Source organism: Pseudochaenichthys georgianus, chromosome 22, assembly GCF_902827115.2.
Source record: "Pseudochaenichthys georgianus chromosome 22, fPseGeo1.2, whole genome shotgun sequence".
In the NCBI taxonomy this organism is placed as follows: Eukaryota; Metazoa; Chordata; class Actinopteri; order Perciformes; family Channichthyidae; genus Pseudochaenichthys; species Pseudochaenichthys georgianus.
In genome coordinates this window covers 2,851,554-2,870,984 of record NC_047524.1, presented here as the reverse complement: position 1 = coordinate 2,870,984, position 19,431 = coordinate 2,851,554, and the positions used below count along the sequence as shown (strand labels likewise).

The 19,431-nt window shown below is 42.1% G+C and overlaps 2 protein-coding genes across 3 annotated transcripts in view; both read right to left on the bottom strand.

The window, feature by feature from the left end:
* Window positions 1–1,973: 1,973 nt before the first annotated feature.
* Window positions 1,974–10,666, bottom strand: LOC117468220 (endophilin-B2-like). Of its 2 annotated transcripts, none has more exons than XM_034112263.2 (10): window positions 9,646–10,663; window positions 9,319–9,460; window positions 7,866–7,994; window positions 7,389–7,522; window positions 5,837–5,929; window positions 5,595–5,678; window positions 5,475–5,498; window positions 4,902–4,991; window positions 4,599–4,699; window positions 1,974–3,659 (listed from the first exon to the last, which is right to left on the bottom strand). In XM_034112263.2, exons 1-10 carry the CDS (start codon window positions 9,700–9,702, stop codon window positions 3,014–3,016), a joined length of 1,500 nt encoding a protein of 499 aa, XP_033968154.1. In that variant the 5' UTR covers window positions 9,703–10,663; the 3' UTR covers window positions 1,974–3,013. The 2 variants fall into 2 exon arrangements, with proteins under 2 accessions (XP_033968154.1, XP_033968155.1); XM_034112264.2 differs by having other exon boundaries at window positions 3,537–3,659; window positions 4,898–4,991; window positions 9,646–10,666.
* Window positions 10,667–11,003: 337 nt separating this feature from the next.
* atr (ATR serine/threonine kinase) overlaps window positions 11,004–19,431 on the bottom strand; it is a 47,760-nt gene continuing 39,332 nt past the window's right edge. The window contains exons 39-48 of the mRNA XM_034111965.1: window positions 17,659–17,888; window positions 17,215–17,349; window positions 16,565–16,765; window positions 15,831–15,974; window positions 15,448–15,598; window positions 13,910–14,066; window positions 13,543–13,696; window positions 11,871–12,022; window positions 11,579–11,687; window positions 11,004–11,447 (exon numbers count right to left, since the gene is read on the bottom strand). Coding sequence (XP_033967856.1) covers window positions 11,274–11,447; window positions 11,579–11,687; window positions 11,871–12,022; window positions 13,543–13,696; window positions 13,910–14,066; window positions 15,448–15,598; window positions 15,831–15,974; window positions 16,565–16,765; window positions 17,215–17,349; window positions 17,659–17,888 — 1,607 coding nt within the window. The 3' untranslated portion in view covers window positions 11,004–11,273. The remainder of the gene's footprint in view (window positions 11,448–11,578; window positions 11,688–11,870; window positions 12,023–13,542; window positions 13,697–13,909; window positions 14,067–15,447; window positions 15,599–15,830; window positions 15,975–16,564; window positions 16,766–17,214; window positions 17,350–17,658; window positions 17,889–19,431) is intronic.

The window sequence follows — 19,431 nt, the reverse complement described above, 5'->3', positions numbered from 1 at the left end:
AATCAGCCATCAGACTCAGGTGCACAGGCAGATACCGATCAGCTGCTGATTAGCTGTGCAGAAGACAGGGAGAAGAGAGAAACACAGGAGGGAAGGAAAACCACACATGTACAGCCTGCCTGGCACGTAACAACTCTCTCAACTCGGCGAGATCTCTCAACTCGGCGAGTTCTCTCAACTCGGCGAACTCTCTCAACTCGGCGAGCTCTCTCAACTCGGCGAGCTCTCTCAACTCGGCGAACTCTCTCAACTCGGCGAGCTCTCTCAACCCGGCGAGCTCTCTCAACCCGGCGAGCTCTCTCAACTCGGCGAGCTCTCTCAACTCGGCGAACTCTCTCAACCCGGCGAGTTCTCTCAACTCGGCGAACTCTCTCAACTCGGCGAGTTCTCTCAACTCGGCGAGCCCTCTCAACTCGGCGAGCCCTCTCAACCCGGCGAGTTCTCTCAACCCGGCGAGTTCTCTCAACTCGGCGAGCCCTCTCAACCCGGCGAGTTCTCTCAACTCGGCGAGCCCTCTCAACCCGGCGAGCTCTCTCAACCCGGCGAGTTCTCTCAACTCGGCGAGCTCTCTCAACTCGGCGGGCTCTCTCAACTCGGCGAGCCCTCTCAACTCGGCGAGCTCTCTCAACTCGGCGAGTTCTCTCAACTCGGCGAGCTCTCTCAACTCGGCGAGCTCTCTCAACTTGGTTTTGTTTTGAATGAGTTTGATATCACCGGCCACTATGTGGAACTTCCTCTGAATTCTGCCAGATTAGTTGTTGAGTGCAACTAAAGAGGGACAGGTGAAGAGAGATTAACCAAATACAATAAGAAAAGTAAATCTGTGAATTGAGGTTTCATATTAGTAATTGGATGATACAGCATGAATCATTGTGTATGATTGTCACATGAAGGTAAAACCCTGTAACAGCGTGGATCATTTTCTTCAAATAAAATCATCCCACCCTTTGGATTGGGGTAACTTAAATAAATCTGCGCTCTCCTCTCCTGCTTTGAGGTAAGATTGCACAGCTGCCACCCTCACCCTTAGGCAGGGCCACACCTCATTACAGAGTGCGCCGTCTGCATTGAAACAGCAGGTAGTTGAGCCTGGTTCTTCAGGAGTTAGTAGAGCTGAGGCCTTGCTTATCCAGGTGGATCTGAGCCTAGGGGTACAGACTCAGTAGCTCCTGATTGGTCCATTAGTCTTATTAATAGCCAGAATAATTAACACAGGCCTGCCGACACCAACAACATATATTGATAAAGTATCACACACACGTTTACCTTTTGATGTTAATAAAATAAAGAGTCGCTATTCTGGATTGGGTTCCCTCTCCTGTAGTGTGGTCTCCTTTGTTTACTTTCTGCAACATAGTGACATCACAATGGAACACTCAGGCTCCTATTGGCTAGCGCTCCGACACATTGTACGCGATGGGGAGGGACACCAGCCAAAGCTACAGATATATGTAATGGTGATGTGTGTACACACACACACACACACACACACACACACACACACACACACACACACACACACACACACACACACACACACACACACACACACACACACACACACACACACACACACACACACACACACACACACACACACACACACACACACACACACACACACACACACACACACACACACACAGTAGTGTTTCAGTGTGTGTGCAGAGGTTGTGGCGAACGTCACACACCATCTGACCCAATTATCCGGTTGATACAATTTTCATAATATTGCAATCAGTGAAGGAAGCCAAGCATTACAGCGTTTTTAAATATAACTTGGTCTTGGTCCAGGAAGCATGATCAAGACCTCAACAAGGAAGTGTGTGTGTGTGTGTGTGTGTGTGTGTGTGTGTGTGTGTGTGTGTGTGTGTGTGTGTGTGTGTGTGTGTGTTTTATAAGAAATAGCACTAGTAAAAGGCGAGGAAATGACAGAAACACCTCGACCGGACAGAAAAAGATCCACACTTGCCTTGGATTGAAATGACCTCACTGTTTGCATATTTATTTCCACATCTTTACATGAATCAGACCTCACGCTGACATCAGCTCAACGTACATCATGACTGCATGGACACACAGTTTAGAACTGGCAGCGACTATTTATTCACACACACATCTACGACAAAGAGCAAAGCGCTGATTCATGATTACATCAGTAGGGTCATTGCTACATTAGTGTGTGTGTTTCCATCCCGGGTCCCCAGAGCAGACCCACACCACAGTTAGAGCCTTTCTGCCCTCACAAAGAGAATTAACAACATCTGGACTCGGAAACTTCTACCCAGTTCACCTAATAGGGTAAAAGGGTAAAAGAGCGTATTTTGATTTGACCGTGTGTGAGGGGAAACACCCAGACTGTGCATGAGGCAACATATTTTAACCCATGCTGCAGCATAAAGGTCCTGTTCAGCCTGGTGTTTGGGCGCCTGGCCGGAGTCGCAAACACATGTCAGTAACATGTTTCAGATGGGAAATGAGCTCAACTGGGAGTAACAAGAGTTCAGAGGTGGCAGAGTCACAAACAGATACACCTCACTTCTCCTTCAAGGTGTACGAGATTTGCAAAAGCTGTAAACACAACACAGTGTGCACATGGACACAAACACACAGATTCACTTCAACATGAATCAATGTTTTCACACTGATCATTTATACTTGGCACAAAGCTTCATTAGTTTGGATTTTTATCTAAAAATAAGAGTCTGAAATCCACTTTTCAGTCCAACATATTACAGCCATTGCCACAAGAGGGGACTGATACACAACAGTCGTCATTTCCATACAACATGAATATTATATGAACATGGTTAAAGGCTAAAATGAATGTGGCACTATATCACGTTTAGAAAAACAAGCACTTTTACAACCACTTCACAAGATCTTCCCTATGGGATTAATTAATGTGGTCTAATGATAGTCTATCTGCCCCTGATAGTGCAGTCTGTACTCTCTGATTGTTTGAAGAAGACTGCTAATTACTGCTCAAGCTTCACTCTAAAGTCAGTCCCAGCTACTGACCCATATCCTGACTGGCTGATGACTCCTGGACATCTTCTCCGTTAACGGTGGGTTGCTTGCTTGCAATTTCATTGGCTGTTTGGCGCTCAGCCGACATGCCATTGGTTGTTAAAGTCTCAGTTGTCATGTCATTGGTTGTTACGGTGTCACTGGCTGATGCATTCCCATTGTGAGACTCATTTCCAGGGAGATGAGAAGGTGGGGGAACTGTTGTTGTCCCCCGAGCCGCACCATTGGTTGTTTCAGCAGTTGCGGCGGTGCTTTGTGCACTTGTTGTTCTGCTGAACGCTGCGATCTGATTGGTGCAGTGACTGTCCGAGTTAGCTGTAGAGACATGATGAAGTGCTTGATTGACGACTGAACAGTGGCTGGTTGCTGGGCCATCAGAAAATAAGTTGTTGTTGTTGTTATTTTGCTGTGTGGTTACAGTGGAAGCTGTTGATCTTTCAGTGGAGGCCGGTGGATTCGCAGTCCATGAATCCTGGCTGAAGTCTGGGTTGTTGTGAACTTCGATGGGAACTGCAGTGACCTGATTGAACCCGACAGGCTCATTGGCTACGTGGTTGTTTGGGGACAGCTGCGTAACTTCATCACCAATCGCTAACTGCCAGTTATTGGAGCAGAGGACTATTGGGATGCTGCAAGGAGAAACAAAATCATAACATAAGTCATTAATGGAGAAATATATTCATTTGCTTTTAATACTGCTCTCAATAGTCTTGTGTTCTTTGGGAGCCCAGATGTCCAGAGTTATAGCATGGAATATAAAAAGTTGGATCCCATGCCATATATTTTGAGGTGGTGTGTGGCTTCTGAATCTAACAGTTTAAATCATGTTCAAAAAAGTATGTTCACTCCACGAGAGCTCATTAATAGGAACACATTTTAGTGTCCTGTATAAACCCCAATTCTCCAAAGCATACACATTTATGTGTTTCAGTTTTGTGACCTTACTTTTTTTTTAAGATGAAGAAATAGTATAATTGTCTCAATGAAACACCACATGGGTTGAGAAAATTGACAAGCTTCAAAATCACAATTTTCCCAGCATAACTGCTTGAGCTTCAATCTCAGGATCCATGTGTCTGTGATCCTCTCCAGAAAGGAAGCAGTCATCACACACAGAGCATCAACTAGTTCCTGAGCAGTGTCCTTCACATGCTGATATCCAAGAGAGGGAGTCACACAGTCACAAGATGGAGGAATAGAAAGCAGTCTTCAATGTTTACTTCAGATTAGCTCCACGTCAGAAATGAGCATGCTTGTCATATGTCTCTCTCCATAGAGGCTGAATCATCATGTTCATCACATAGCTATCATCTGCCTCAAACAGTCCTGATGCTCTTCTAGGTCATCACACATCCTGTCATGTTCACAGCTACAGTTGGGATACCTTTGTTACCATGGGGACTCTGATATCGGAAGAGTACATTCAGTATTTTCCCAACAACTGCAAATTGTAGTTAGTTAGTAAACTGGACTCTCATTGAGACAGAATATTGAAATAGAACAAGGAGGCAGCCTAAGGCTTACAAATGTAGTCTTTATCTGTTGTGAATCATACTGTATGTACAGACCTGGCCAGCTGCTTCTGAAGCTCCTGAGCGTGCTGGTTGCACTGGTCGAAGTAACAGGCCTGAGCCTCGACAAAGTCCGTCAGGCTCCGCATGTGGTTGGTCTTTAAAAAGGAAAACCAACATACAAGACACATACAACACAAGATGGATGGCACACAGTGCATTTATAGAGGCAACAACTCTAAAATCCATGAAATAAGAACAAAACTTTGTTGAGACAAGAGATGTGAATTCTCTCTCTGTGTGTGTGTGTGTGTGTGTGTGTGTGTGTGTGTGTGTGTGTGTGTGTGTGTGCGTACCTACGTGAGTGTTGCCGATTCCTTCCACGACTCGTCCTGTAATTTCTGTCTGTCGATTGAACAGACTCTGACAGATACCCAGCTCCATCTCTGCCTACACACACACACACACACACACACACACACACACACACACACACACACACACACACACACACACACACACACACACACACACACACACACACACACACACACACACACACACACACACACACACACACACACACACACACACACACACACACACACACACACACACACACACACACACACACACACACACACACACACACACACACACACACACACACACACACACACACACACACACACACACACACACACACACACACAAAACCATCTTTGGTCATGTTTTCTAAAGATGTCCAACTTTGTAGCTAAAACTATTACCCAGAACTACAATAGAAGCTATCACTGAAACTAACAGGAACATGCTTTATTCTATACAATTATATAACAGCTGGAAGTGTAATTTAAAAAGTCTCCCTCTATAACAGCATGAAGAATAGTTGTATCAGGTCCTGTGTGCATGAAACGATAAGCATGGACTCACCTGAGAGATTTCCTGAGCCCACATCTGGGGAAGGAGAGAGACAGAGAAGGAAAAGTGACTCATTCAGTGACCAAGTTCAGCCATGCCTGTCAATGTGTGTGTTCCTTTAGCGTCACTGACCTTTAGCCATTTGACCCGCAGGAAGCTGAACATGTAAGAGACGTGAGCCATGTAGTCGTTCTCCATCGGGTTTGCATTCAGGTTCTGACAAAGAAAAGCAGGAACGTGGAATGGGAGAATATTACTGTAAATTACTGATAAAATAAACGAAGGATTTTGGTGTGTTTTTAAATTGATGCCAGTATTTTAAATGTATTGAAGGATATTTACTGTATAAGTGAAGGTGTAGACTCGTTACTCACTCTGCCCTCTCTGTCGGCTTCGTGGGCTTTTCTCAGTCTGGTCTTCGCTATATCCAAGTCCAAACGCTTATTCACCAACATCTTGCGCTCATCCTATGAACAAACAAGCACTTTTTAAAGCCATGTTCAAGGACAGTTGGTATGATGTGTGGTTTGAAAACACGGTGGAACAGTGCTCGCCAGCAGGTGAAAAGGCTTCCTCAGAGTCGCCTAATTTTGCCTGTGTCCCATTTCCCATTTGTTTGCATGTGGTGGCTATGTTTTTATAAAGGGTGATGCCCAGAAATGTCCAGATCATAGCAGATATAAAAGTAAAGGAGAAAGGCAGACGCCGCCACCAGGGCCGGCCCTGACCAATTTGCCGCCCTAGGCAAGATTTTAGCTGGCGCGCCCCCCCCCTCCCCAAAATGCAGACACTCACTATGATTCGCACGTGCATGGTTGTGGCATGACCACAAAAACAAAGATATTGACACAAGATGTGTGCAACTGTATTTAGTTTCCTATCCATTTGAACATGATTTAATTGGGAGGGGGCTCCTCTAGGGGGGTCCGGGGGCATGCACCCCCGGGAAGACTTTTTTTTATATTGAAGTTAAAAGCATCAATCTGGTGCACTTTGAGAGCAACATTAGGAGATCTATGGATACATCTCTCAACACCCATATGAAACAGAACTGTAAGCAGATTTTCTTTTTCTTTATGGATATTTTACAAATCACTCCCCTTTCAAACTGTATTCTTGTTTATTAATAACAACTTTTTTGTACTGTCAGTATTTTATACCTGTTTTTCACCTGTTCTCTTATTTTTGTATAACTATAATGATCATATAAAGTTGTGCCTTTACCTCACTGAGCTGAGGTTATCAGAGCCTTTCAGGAGAGAGCTCTCTAAAGCTCTCCCCCTCGCGGCCGCTTACACAGTAAATTCCAATGTTAATAAAAGCACACAGAAGCTGTGTACGTTTTTTGGGAGTTTGATTTATTTTAAATGAATACAAATACAAAATTAAAACCTATAATTGCACACTAAAACCATTATTTCAAAAAAAGAACAATTTCACATAAACCTTTGGTTTTTACTGGGACTGGGGCAGTTCAACTTGATTTTGGGGGGGGGTGTGTGCCATAGTTTATGGGTGCTGTACGCAATATAGGCGTAGTTCTGTTAGTATAAGATAATAAGATGTACTTTGTTGATCCAAAATCGGGAAATTGTGTTGTTATGAAATTAAAAAAATATATATTTTTTTTATTTCTAACTTTTTTTTTTCTTCAATTTTCGGCGCCCCCTATGGGTTGATGCACCCTTAGCATTCGCCTATACTGCCTATGCCGAGGGCCGGCCCTGGCCGCCACACACTTGTAGTGGGGATTATGTTGGAATGGGTCTTTAAATAGTTTTTTTTGAGGAAAATCCTACTCATTGTGCTATTAGGTATACAAACAATCTATACACTTTGCATTACAATAGAACAAAGGAAGAGATCAGAGAGGCAATTACCGGGAATAACATCCAAACAATCAGAAGGGCAATGTATGCGTGTCACCTGCATGGCTCTGTATTCTCCCTCGGTGAAACTCCTCAGAGGGGTGAGAAAGTGGATGTTGGTGCTTTGGACCAAATTCCTCTCCGTCTCACCAAGCCGTTTTTGAGTCTCTCCGAACCTGAGCAGTGCAGTTCCTGAACACAAAACATACTGATGCTCTTAATCGAAGAACACACACTGGCTATTAATGATGTTGATACTGATTAATGTACATTTTTAAAGATATTGAAGTGACTGTTATTTTTGTATATATTGATTGTTGTGCTTTTATTTAGGTCTTAAAGTGTGTATATGTTTAAATGTGTCTGTTGATTGTATATATATATATAGGATATAGATATTTGCATACATATGTTATTTTTATATATATTTTGTATTTGTGATTGTGGGGAACGGTATTTCGATCTCTCTGTCCGTACAGTACACACAAACTGAAAGATTGACAATAAAGTTGACTTTGACTTAATGTACACTCACCATAGGGTGTGTTGGACCCCATCTCCAACCCGGCCTGGGTCATGTGGTCTCCCAGGACCTCATGAGCACGAGGCCGAGGGGGCACGCTCCAGTCCAGCTGCTCATAGAGCCGGTCCTCCAACCGGGCTCCTGGTCATCAAGGATCAAGAGCTTAATTTAGGTTTATCTTCTGTGAATGTGTTTATATTTTATGCACAATAAACCAATTAAGATCAAAAGCACTGCAAAAGTCAAAAACATAAATATATAATAGAAAGATTACAATTAAAATCCTAGAAAAAACACTGTTAAATAAAAGTAGAAAACAATTATTGTCGAAGCATGACCACTACACGCTACTATGTTCGACAAGCATTGACAGCTGACATAATGTGAGACAGTGGAGAGAAAGCAAACGGCTGGTCTCCGCAATGAGGTATATATCGTAGTGTAAACAAAGATTATTCTTCATAGAGACTAAAAGCCCTCGGTCGATATTCAATTATATCCTCGATGCTGAACAAACATGACTTTACTTTACAGCATCTGAGTGCCCCCCTTATTTGATTGACTGCAGACCACAACCACTCATAATTCCATTAACGGAGGTAAGTGGAGGCAAAAGAATGACATCCCTATTCATCTGAACAGGCCAATCACAGCAGAGCAAACAGAAGGGCACACAGGGGATGTTTCTAATGTAGAAGAGCAAACAGCAGAGTCATTATTCAGTGGTTGTATAGAGTGTAAATGTATAGTAGCAATTAGTTGGAAATAAAGCACACGTCTTTGTTTTAAACTGGTTTTAGTTTGGTGCAGCCATAAGGATGTTCATCAGAGCAAACTGTAGGCTTTTATACAGTACAATATTATACAACCTATATTTTGTTTTGATATTGTCATATGATAATAGAAAACACTCAAATTAAATAAAAATAGGTGTGTGCAACTTGGGTTAAGTTAGATTCACATGATATGGAAGCTATTGCAAATAAATAAAACTTGCAATAATAATAAAAAAAGCAATTAATTATCATAAAATATATTGGAAATATTTCTCAAAAATATCTGAGTCTTATTTTTCCAGTGTAATAATATCTGGTATTGATTTAGAGTTACATACATGACATGGATGCTGTTAGAATATCGACTCAGTAATGAAAAAAAGGTGTTTCTTATAAAAGAACATTTAATATAGGTTTTTGTAATATAATAACATATATTATTTATGCATATTTTTCATTAATATGGGCAAGCTAGCACGGATGAATATGTTATGTGATTTAAACCAAATTGATAGTCCCTCCCTTTGCATGAGGGCTTGGATGTGAGCTAACCCTCTGACTGCCGACTGTCTGTGCATATCTGTCGAATAACCAACAAAAACTGACAGTCATCACATACTTGCAGGACCTGCTGAACATTAAATTAAATTAAACTACACGAATAAAAACCCTTTTTTACAGTTTCTAACCTGTATTGGGCTGCAGTAGAACCTCAGTCTGGGAGATGATCTGGTCTGTCCAGGTCTTGGTGGCTTCTACCAGGGCCAGGCGCTCCTCCAGCCCGGAGTTCAGCCCTGTTTTCTCCGCCTGGCCGAGACTCTCCTCCGTGTACTGGGTGGGATCACAGAAAAACAAAAACACGTTTTAATGTATCGTTTTATTGACCTGCTGCTATGAAAGTGACTGGTTGTCCTAAACCCGTCTTTTAGGTTGACATTAACGTCTTAACACGGTTTGGTTACAATTGACAGCGATCATAACGTTACTTGTTTCTTACATTACCGTTCATTTATTACCTGAACGGCCCGGTTGATGAACTGACCCGCATCCACAGCCAGCCGCGTTAAATCCATGGCAACGTCCTCCAAGGTCGCGCGCTGTCTTCGGTTTGTCCTACAGAACGTGAAATGTTCAGCAGGACTATAAAAAGCCCAGAGAGCCCGGCCCACGACAGCAACCAGCAGCTGACCTCGCCATGGCAACAACAACCGTTACCCTCCGGCCAGATTACAGTCCGTTATTACCGAGCAACCGAACCCATGAAGACGGCGCGCGTGCAGCAGCAGGCGCCGTGTGTTGTTGTGGGGTTATCCTCCAGACATGCCGTGTCTTTCCTTCACTGACGAGATGGCTTTTTGTTTGTTTACAGCGTCTGTTAGGCTGTATGGGCTGATGTTTAAGTTACACCAGCGGGCCTTATGTCAGGTGTATACATCCATGGTATTGTCTTTACCGTTATCTCCGTTTCCTTTTAGGGCTTTTCATTTGCTGCTTTAAACGCTAGCGTCACCGCAACGTGTTTTGTTTTTAAAATACCAGTACGTTTGGCAGAAAATTCACGAGTATATGATTTAATAACGGTCTTTACCTGGGTGAAAATAAGAAACAAAATTTGATTTAAAATCTCCGATAATGAGAACAAAAAAAGATTCCCCGAAACTTCCGGTGGGGCCTTTCAAAATAAAAACGTAATCTCAACGCGCCTACGCAACCCAACAAAAGATACAATAAAAAAGTGACATTTACAAAATGTGAATTATATTCAACGATAAAATCTCTAGGACACGAAAACAATATGCCATCAAGTATAAAGACAACAGTGAATCTTTAAAATCCTCAAAAATAGCCCATATATCCAGTGCTGGATTGGAAAGATCCTCTTCATTAAGAAAAACAATACTTTTATCCAAAAGAAAGCTGGAACAGCAGCCAGGCATTTACAAAAATAAGAAAAACAATTACAAAAAATACAGTGACCGCTTGAGTGTCTGAACGCATGACTAGACAACACAACTCCTGCTTACAAAATAAATCCAACATCCCTCACACTACTAACCTCACAAAGGCTTTCATGAGCAAACACTTTGCTGTAATTGGTGCTCCTGTGAGAAGGATCAGCTGATTGGACCACACACACACACACACACACACACACACACACACACACACACACACACACACACACACACACACACACACACACACACACACACACACACACACACACACACACACACACACACCACACACACACACACACACACACACACACACACACACACACACACACACAGAGGATTAAATCAATCTGACTGCTGAAGAGAATCTAAGGAGGGTTAAGAGATTAGAAGACACATTTACCTACAACATCAAATCAGAAAAACACAAATCCTTTATTACAAGTGAATACTGAATGAATACAAAAATAATATTTGTTTCCAGAAACAGGAAACTTAACATGGATAGAAGTACTAGAACATACCAGGTTAAATCATAAAGGGCTCTTCAACAAACAGTCGTGGGTGTTCGGAGCCGCCTTAGGGCACTCCCGGTTGTTTTGCGTAGGCTTTGGATAACAGAAAAACCTTTTAAATTCTCCTGAACTTCATTTCCAATGCTTTCATTTTGTAACCTAAGGCATGTTTTACAGGTAGGGTCCCCAGCCCAGATACATCTGACAGAGCAGCTTGTCATCAGTGGCTTCCTGTATGAGGTAGTGGACGTGTCCCTCTATGGACAGAGGTAGACCCAGCACTTTGTTCCGGCTCTTGATGACACCCTGCAGTCGCTGGTCGATGTCACACACGTGGGTTTTCGCCTGACAGAGAACAAGGGCGAAAGATACACAATGCAGTTATAGTAATGGCAAAAACATGGCATTTATGTGTTATATTATGTATGCTGCTCTGAGGCGTGTAAACATACTCGAAAGGCGTAGACTGCACTCACCTTCTCATTTACTATCTCTCCTGTCTCGTTGGCCTGCGTTCTAGAAAGTCCTCCTTTGGCTGGTTTACTCCACTCCACCAGGGGGTCATGAAGGAAGGTCTTAAGCACACTTGGAGGAAATATAAAAATAGAAATGTTTAATTTGGAATCTTTTTCAAAAAACTGTATATACATTTAGGACAGAGAAAAACCGTAAACCCAAATGTAGTAAGTAAGGTTATGCTTTTTGCTTCAAACCCTGGCCTTTAAAATAGATTTGTGTTTGTACTCGAGAGTATTCTTTGGCGTGTACCTCATGAGCGGCTCTCTCTGGTCCCTCATGAGTTTCAGGGTCACCTCACAGGCCTGTCTGAAGAGACCCTCGGTGCCCATGGGCCCCATGGCGTGGACCATATTCTGGGTCAGACGGAAGGGAACCACTTCAGGCACGTCAAACGTCTCCCCCTAATGGAGAGGGACAGAAGGAGCATTACAGAAATACAGGTACAGATAAGACGAGCAGAAGGTAGGGTATACAAAACGATATTTAAAACAAATTCTATGATTTTTTTCATGGTTTATAAATATATCATTCTTACTTAAAGGTCACATATTATACAAAATCCTCTTCTTCATGTCTCTTCTACATCAACATGTGTCCCCTCTTCTTCATGTCTCTTCTACATCAACATGTGTCCCCTCTTCTTCATGTCTCTTCTACATCAACATGTGTCCCCTCTTCTTCATGTCTCTTCTACATCAACATGTGTCCCCTCTTCTTCATGTCTCTTCTACATCAACATGTGTCCCCTCTTCTTCATGTCTCTTCTACATCAACATGTGTCCCCTCTTCTTCATGTCTCTTCTACATCAATCTGTGTCCCCTCTTCTTCATGTTTCTTCTACATCAACATGTGTCCCCTCTTCTTCATGTCTCTTCTACATCAACATGTGTCCCCTCTTCTTCATGTCTCTTCTACATCAACATGTGTCCCCTCTTCTCCATGTCTCTTCTACATCAATCTGTGTCCCCTCTTCTTCATGTTTCTTCTACATCAACATGTGTCCCCTCTTCTCCATGTCTCTTCTACATCAACATGTGTCCCCTCTTCTTCATGTCTCTTCTACATCAACATGTGTCCCCTCTTCTTCATGTCTCTTCTACATCAACATGTGTCCCCTCTTCTTCACGTCTCTTCTACATCAACATGTGTCCCCTCTTCTTCATGTCTCTTCTACATCAACATGTGTCCCCTCTTCTCCATGTCTCTTCTACATCAATCTGTGTCCCCTCTTCTTCATGTTTCTTCTACATCAACATGTGTCCCCTCTTCTTCATGTCTCTTCTACATCAACATGTGTCCCCTCTTCTTCATGTCTCTTCTACATCAACATGTGTCCCCTCTTCTCCATGTCTCTTCTACATCAATCTGTGTCCCCTCTTCTTCATGTTTCTTCTACATCAACATGTGTCCCCTCTTCTTCATGTCTCTTCTACATCAACATGTGTCCCCTATGTGGAAAGAGACTCTGAAAGTTTCAGGAACAAAGATTCTCTTTCTTTTTGATCCATTTCTATAAAAACCTGTCTGAAAATGAACTGATCAGATTTTGGCCACTTTGTGATGTCATAACGATGTGTTGGCTTGTGTAACCATTAGCCAATCAGCAACCAAGGTACCCCCCCCCCACACCTTAGCACCTGAATCTCCTCCTAGAGCACCATTGAGTTCTTTGTAACCAAATCTCTCTCAGAGGGGCGTGGGGAGGGGCTCCTTATCTTCATCTAAAGTAACAGACAGAGAATCAGCACTTTGGAAACAGGGCTGAAACAGAGGGGATTATGGGTAATGCCGCAATGATCTGTTTGGTGTTTGGAGCCAAACACTTCAGAGGCATGTTCTGTATATATCTGAGAGCTGTGACATATTGATGAAGAACAGTATAATAGGAGACCTTTAAGACGATTTGAGACAAACCCAAACCTTGTTGAAGAGGCAGTTGAAGTCGACGTGAATACATTCCCCGGTGAAAGAGTCGAAGAGGATGTTTTCTCCGTGACGATCCCCCAGACCCAGGATGTAGCCCACCATGGACATCACAGCGGTGGAGCGGCAGTACGCAGAGCGACTGCTGTACCTGTAAACACACACGGTGAGAGATATTACATTATGAAAAAGTAAACCTTATCAGTAATTTAACCTCAAACTTGATCTTGACCCTTTTTAAACGTTTAACCAACCGAAAAAACGTCCTAAACTTTCAATCGAGCTTAAGCTGCTTCCTAAATGTAATAACAGACACACACCACAATAAGATAATTTACACTGCTTTGAAACTTTAGGGTCGCACCATGATGTGGGGTCGGGGAAGGTCCGGAGGAACCACTCGTGGAAAACAGGAATGTGTCGAACACAAAGCACCTCCTTGTGGATTCGTAGCTTGTCTTCAAAGGGGGCCGTCTTCGGCAGGATCAGCTTTCTGAGCTCTTTACCGGATAAGTTAATACCTAGAAAACACACCCACAAATATGACCAAATGAAATATGTTCACAACATGTATCTTACTCACAGGGTTTGATGTGAGAATGTATCTCCATGGGGTTCCACGAGGGAGCTGCCTTGCTCCGTTATTGTTTTTCTTTATAAAACTAAATGCCTGTCGACATCAGGGAAGCCAGCTCGGTGGGAGTCTTTTAGGAAGCACACTGCTGCACTTTCTCAATGCATTTTAACCTGTCACCTGATTGCGTGTTGAATTTGCACTATCCTCCTTTTAATGCACAATTTCACCGTTGTACCCAGGGACGTGCACGGGGCAATTGGAGGGGCTATTGCTCTAAACTGGAAAAAGCCCCCCCCCCCCCCCGAAAAAAAATATAAGAACAAAACGATTATTACATTAACTAATTTGAACAGTAATTCACATCATCATCTCAAAACTAAATAAGCTAAGGCAACTACTTGCATTAGGTGACTTGATTTTTAAAATGAAAACCAGGGAAACGTTTTGTTTTGCGGTCCATATCTCATTAAAATATCTAATGTTAGTAACTATTAAAGAAAAAATGGGGACAATTCAATGTAGTTTGACGATTGTAACTGCTGTGCAGACATACTGCTAAAATAGGGCTTCTATAATTACCTTAAATAAACTCACTAATTAATTAAACCAGTTCAATACGCATTATTCTTATCATTCTGTATGAGCGCAGTAACGGTAAGGTATCTAATTACTTATTTATTTAGTATTCCATAACTTAGTAACAGAGATGGTCAAATTAAAGTAGAGACATGGCAGAAATCCTACAATGAAGCGGGACAGTGAAGGGTTCTCCTGTGAGAGGGCGATCAAGAAAAGAGAGCGAGCGGAGCGTTGAGGGAGTGTTACCAAGGAGTTTACGGAGCAGATGAAAAGACACAGAAAGACAGAAGCACAGTAACAACTATATGTAGGTGTTTTTTTGTAAACAACCGGACGGTGTCAAGAGGAAGTAAAGTCCCTGCCATGAGAAAACTCAAAATCCATTTTCCAAAATCCGACACTAGAGGTGTTCTTAACGCACCGGCACCAATACAGTAGCCTATAATAAATATGATATATATATATAATACGTAACATGTGTAATCACACACTTAGCGATATAGAACATAAATAATAAATGCCGTTGCCCGGGCAACATTAGCCCGTACCTGTACACGTCCCTGGTTGTACCTTTAATCTAAATGTATTTTTTACATATGTCTACTCGATGCTAGTTTTAGTTTGTTTTTAAGTCTTTTACTGGCATCTGTCTTTTTTGAGAAATGCCTATGTGAAGCACTTTGGACTGCACTTGTTGTATGAAAAGTGTTATACGAATAAAAGATTATTATTATTATTATTATTACCTCTCTCTTTGTACAGCTTGGTGAGAATGTGTCGCAGACCGGCCGTGTTGTTGACCCATTCGATGATGCCGCACTCCTCGTTGAGAGGAATCACAGCGTAGGTACGGATATGCAGCTCCCTCCGCCTCGACTCAGCGTCCTTACGAAGGCACTACACACACAGATAGCATGTACACATACTATAAATACTGCTGAGTTACCAATGTATTGGGTACAAAAGAAATCTAGAACAATCAAGAAATTAACCTTTTTTCAAGGTGTAACTTTGTGTACTGTGTGTATACATGTACTGCATGTGTATTGTTAAGATACCAAGTCATTTTTTCGATATATTATAATGACTCCCAATATAACAAATTGTGCAGTTCGACAGTATCACGCACCTTGTTGATGAGGCAGTTGAACTCCATGAGTCTGCAGTCCTTCCTCAGGTCATCTTTGGGTTTACACATCATGGTGTAGCTCCGCCCATCTGAACCCTTCAGACTTATCTTCTTAGGTTTCTGTAAGGAGGCCAAGATCTCCACCTAGATACACACACACACACACACACACACACACACACACACACACACACACACACACACACACACACACACACACACACACACACACACACACACACACACACACACACACACACACACACACACACACACACACACACACACACACACACACACACACACACACACACACACACACACACACACACACACACACACACACACACACACACACACACACACACACACACACACACACGTTAGAGTTATGTGGCATAACCAATGTGATAGTAAAATCTGATACAGTTGCTTTATGACCGCTCTTTGCCTGAAATGTAACCTTTATAACCGTCTTCTCTTCAGCGTATAGACATCTTTTAGATTCTTGCTTTTATTGCTTTTAAATTGTCTATTGTTTGTACTTGTACTTGTGTTACGGTGTGTGTGATTTGTGAATGTTATGTGTGTTTATTTGCCTGTACAGCACTTTGGTCTGGAGCTGTATTGTATTGTGTTTCAAAATAACTCTTTTTGTCACCAGGCGCCGTCCTACTAAACTATGTATGCCAACAACAACCACCCCCCCCCCGTCTCTCCTCCCCCTCTCTCACGGTGTCCTCAAAGCCGGCCAGGTAGGCCCAGTGTCCGGGGAAGGCGTCGTGCTCCGGGTTCGCCCCGCCAGTAGAGGGCAGCGTGGGGATGAGGACTGACTGCAGAGGGATCAGGATCTGGCTGAAGGTGGGCTCCTCCACCAGGCGCTTCAGCAGCTTGAAGTGCACGCTCATGCTCAGGGTGGTGCTGTTCCCATCCACCTGAGACACACATTCACACACACATGTACTGACAGCGACCTTTACCTACTTTACCTGGCTGCTGCAAGCAATCCCTTTCCTTGAAGGAGATCAATAAATGTTGATCTAATCTTATCTACCCATAAAATGTGTTGGTCAATATTCACTTGGAGATTTTATAGCTTTTGAAGAATGTGAACAGCTATCTTGTTATGCTGAGGCTCAACATCAAAACTCATTATTAAACAAGATGCATTTATCAAATCAATAGTAACTTACACTCGAGTATAAGCCATGCAATACAGAACATCATAATATGAACACATGCTTTATTACTTTTATTATATAATAACAATTTGCAATCATTGACTATAGTTTAGACAGCTTCATAGCGCTAAAACTACAAGAGGCCACTTCATATTGCAATGTCAATGCATAAATAACGTGTGTGTGTGTGTGTGTGTGTGTACCGGCTTGTTGCAGAGCTCCAGCAGCTTGTCAGTTAGCCTGTTTGCGTCCCCGATGAATTTCTCCAGAGCTTGTTTGAGACTTATTGCTTTCTTCAGGATCTGGTTGCAGCGGTTCATACGCATGGGGTAGGAAGACTGAAACAAATCAAAACACACAGACAGACATATTTTTTAATAAATTCAATGAAGTAGTTTTGTGAGTTTATGCACGTGCTTAAACATCTGGACAATCAATCACACACAAATATATAAGGGTTTTGAAATGTGTACAACTGTAAAAAAAAAAAACACGAAAATAACACACACACACACACACACACACACACACACACACACACACACACACACACACACACACACACACACACACACACACACACACACACACACACACACACACACACACACACACACACACACACACACACACACACACACACACACCTTGGAGACAGCAGTCATCAGCCACATGGCCTGTTGGGGGTACTTCAGGAAGACTTTGGCCACGATGGTCATGAGGACGGTGAAGACCTCGTCGCTGGAGTGGCAGACCCTGGAGATGAGCTGGGAGAAGGCCGTCAGGAACTGGTACGGCGCCAAGTTGTCGCAGTGCTCGCTCACCGCAGCGTTGATTTTGCCCAGCTCCTGTCGCATCTGCCTGTCCGACCGGCCAGCTGGGGCGGAGGGAGGAGTGGACACTATTTACATCGGCTCACATCTTTTTATTAATTAAATACAGGTAAAATAAAACACATAAACACAGAAACATGCTTCACAACGAATCGTTTGAAGAAGATTCAGATTAGTTCTTGATTGAGAATATATACAACTAAATAATTGCATTTCTTACTACTGCTTATTACCAAAGGTGGAAAGTAGTAGAGTACAAATACTTTGTTACTGTACTTAAGTACATTTTTCTGTTATCAGTACTTTACTCCACTACTTATTTTTCTGACGACTTCTTACATGTTGAACTCAAATACCTGTACTTTCTACTTCTTACATGTTGAACTCAAATACCTGTACTTTCTACTTCTTACATGTTGAACACAAATACCTGTACTTTCTACCTCTTACATGTTGAACACAAATACCTGTACTTTCTACCTCTTACATGTTGAACTCAAATACCTGTACTTTCTACTTCTTACATGTTGAACACAAATACCTGTACTTTCTACCTCTTACATGTTGAACTCAAATACCTGTACTTTCTACTTCTTACATGTTGAACACACATACCTGTACTTTCTACTTCTTACATGTTGAACACAAATACCTGTACTTTCTACTTCTTACATGTTGAACACAAATACCTGTACTTTCTACCTCTTACATGTTGAACTCAAATACCTGTACTTTCTACTTCTTACATGTTGAACACACATACCTGTACTTTCTACTTCTTACATGTTGAACACAAATACCTGTACTTTCTACTTCTTACATGTTGAACACAAATACCTGTACTTTCTACTTCTTACATGTTGAACACAAATACCTGTACTTTCTACTTCTTACATGTTGAACACAAATACCTGTACTTTCTACTTCTTACATGTTGAACTCAAATACCTGTACTTTCTACTTCTTACATGTTGAACTCAAATACCTGTACTTTCTACTTCTTACATGTTGAACTCAAATACCTGTACTTTCTACTTCTTACATGTTGAACACAAATACCTGTACTTTCTACTTCTTACATGTTGAACTCAAATACCTGTACTTTCTACTTCTTACATGTTGAACACAAATACCTGTACTTTCTACTTCTTACATGTTGAACACAAACACCTGTACTTTCTACTTCTTACATGTTGAACACAAATACCTATACTTTCTACTTCTTACATGTTGAACACAAACACCTGTACTTTCTACTTCTCACATCTTGAACTCAAATACCTGTACTTTCTACTTCTTACATGTTGAACTCAAAATTGTACCTGTACTTTCTACTTCTTACATGTTGAACACAAATACCTGTACTTTCTACTTCTTACATGTTGAACTCAAATACCTGTACTTTCTACTTCTTACATGTTGAACACAAATAGCTGTACTTTCTACTTCTTACATGTTGAACTCAAATACCTGTACTTTCTACTTCTTACATGTTGAACTCAAATACCTGTACTTTCTACTTCTTACATGTTGAACTCAAATACCTGTACTTTCTACTTCTTACATGTTGAACCCAAATACCTGTAC

Coding starts and splice junctions, on each gene's coding strand:
- LOC117468220 (XM_034112263.2), bottom strand. CDS start 9,702: ATGGATTTAACGCGGCTGGCTGTGGATGCGGGTCAGTTCATCAACCGG. Junction 7,523..7,865: donor GGGGTCCAACACACCCTATG/GTGAGTGTACAT, acceptor TTTTGTGTTCAG/GAACTGCACTGCTCAGGTTC. Junction 5,930..7,388: donor GAGAATACAGAGCCATGCAG/GTGACACGCATA, acceptor GTTTGTTCATAG/GATGAGCGCAAGATGTTGGT.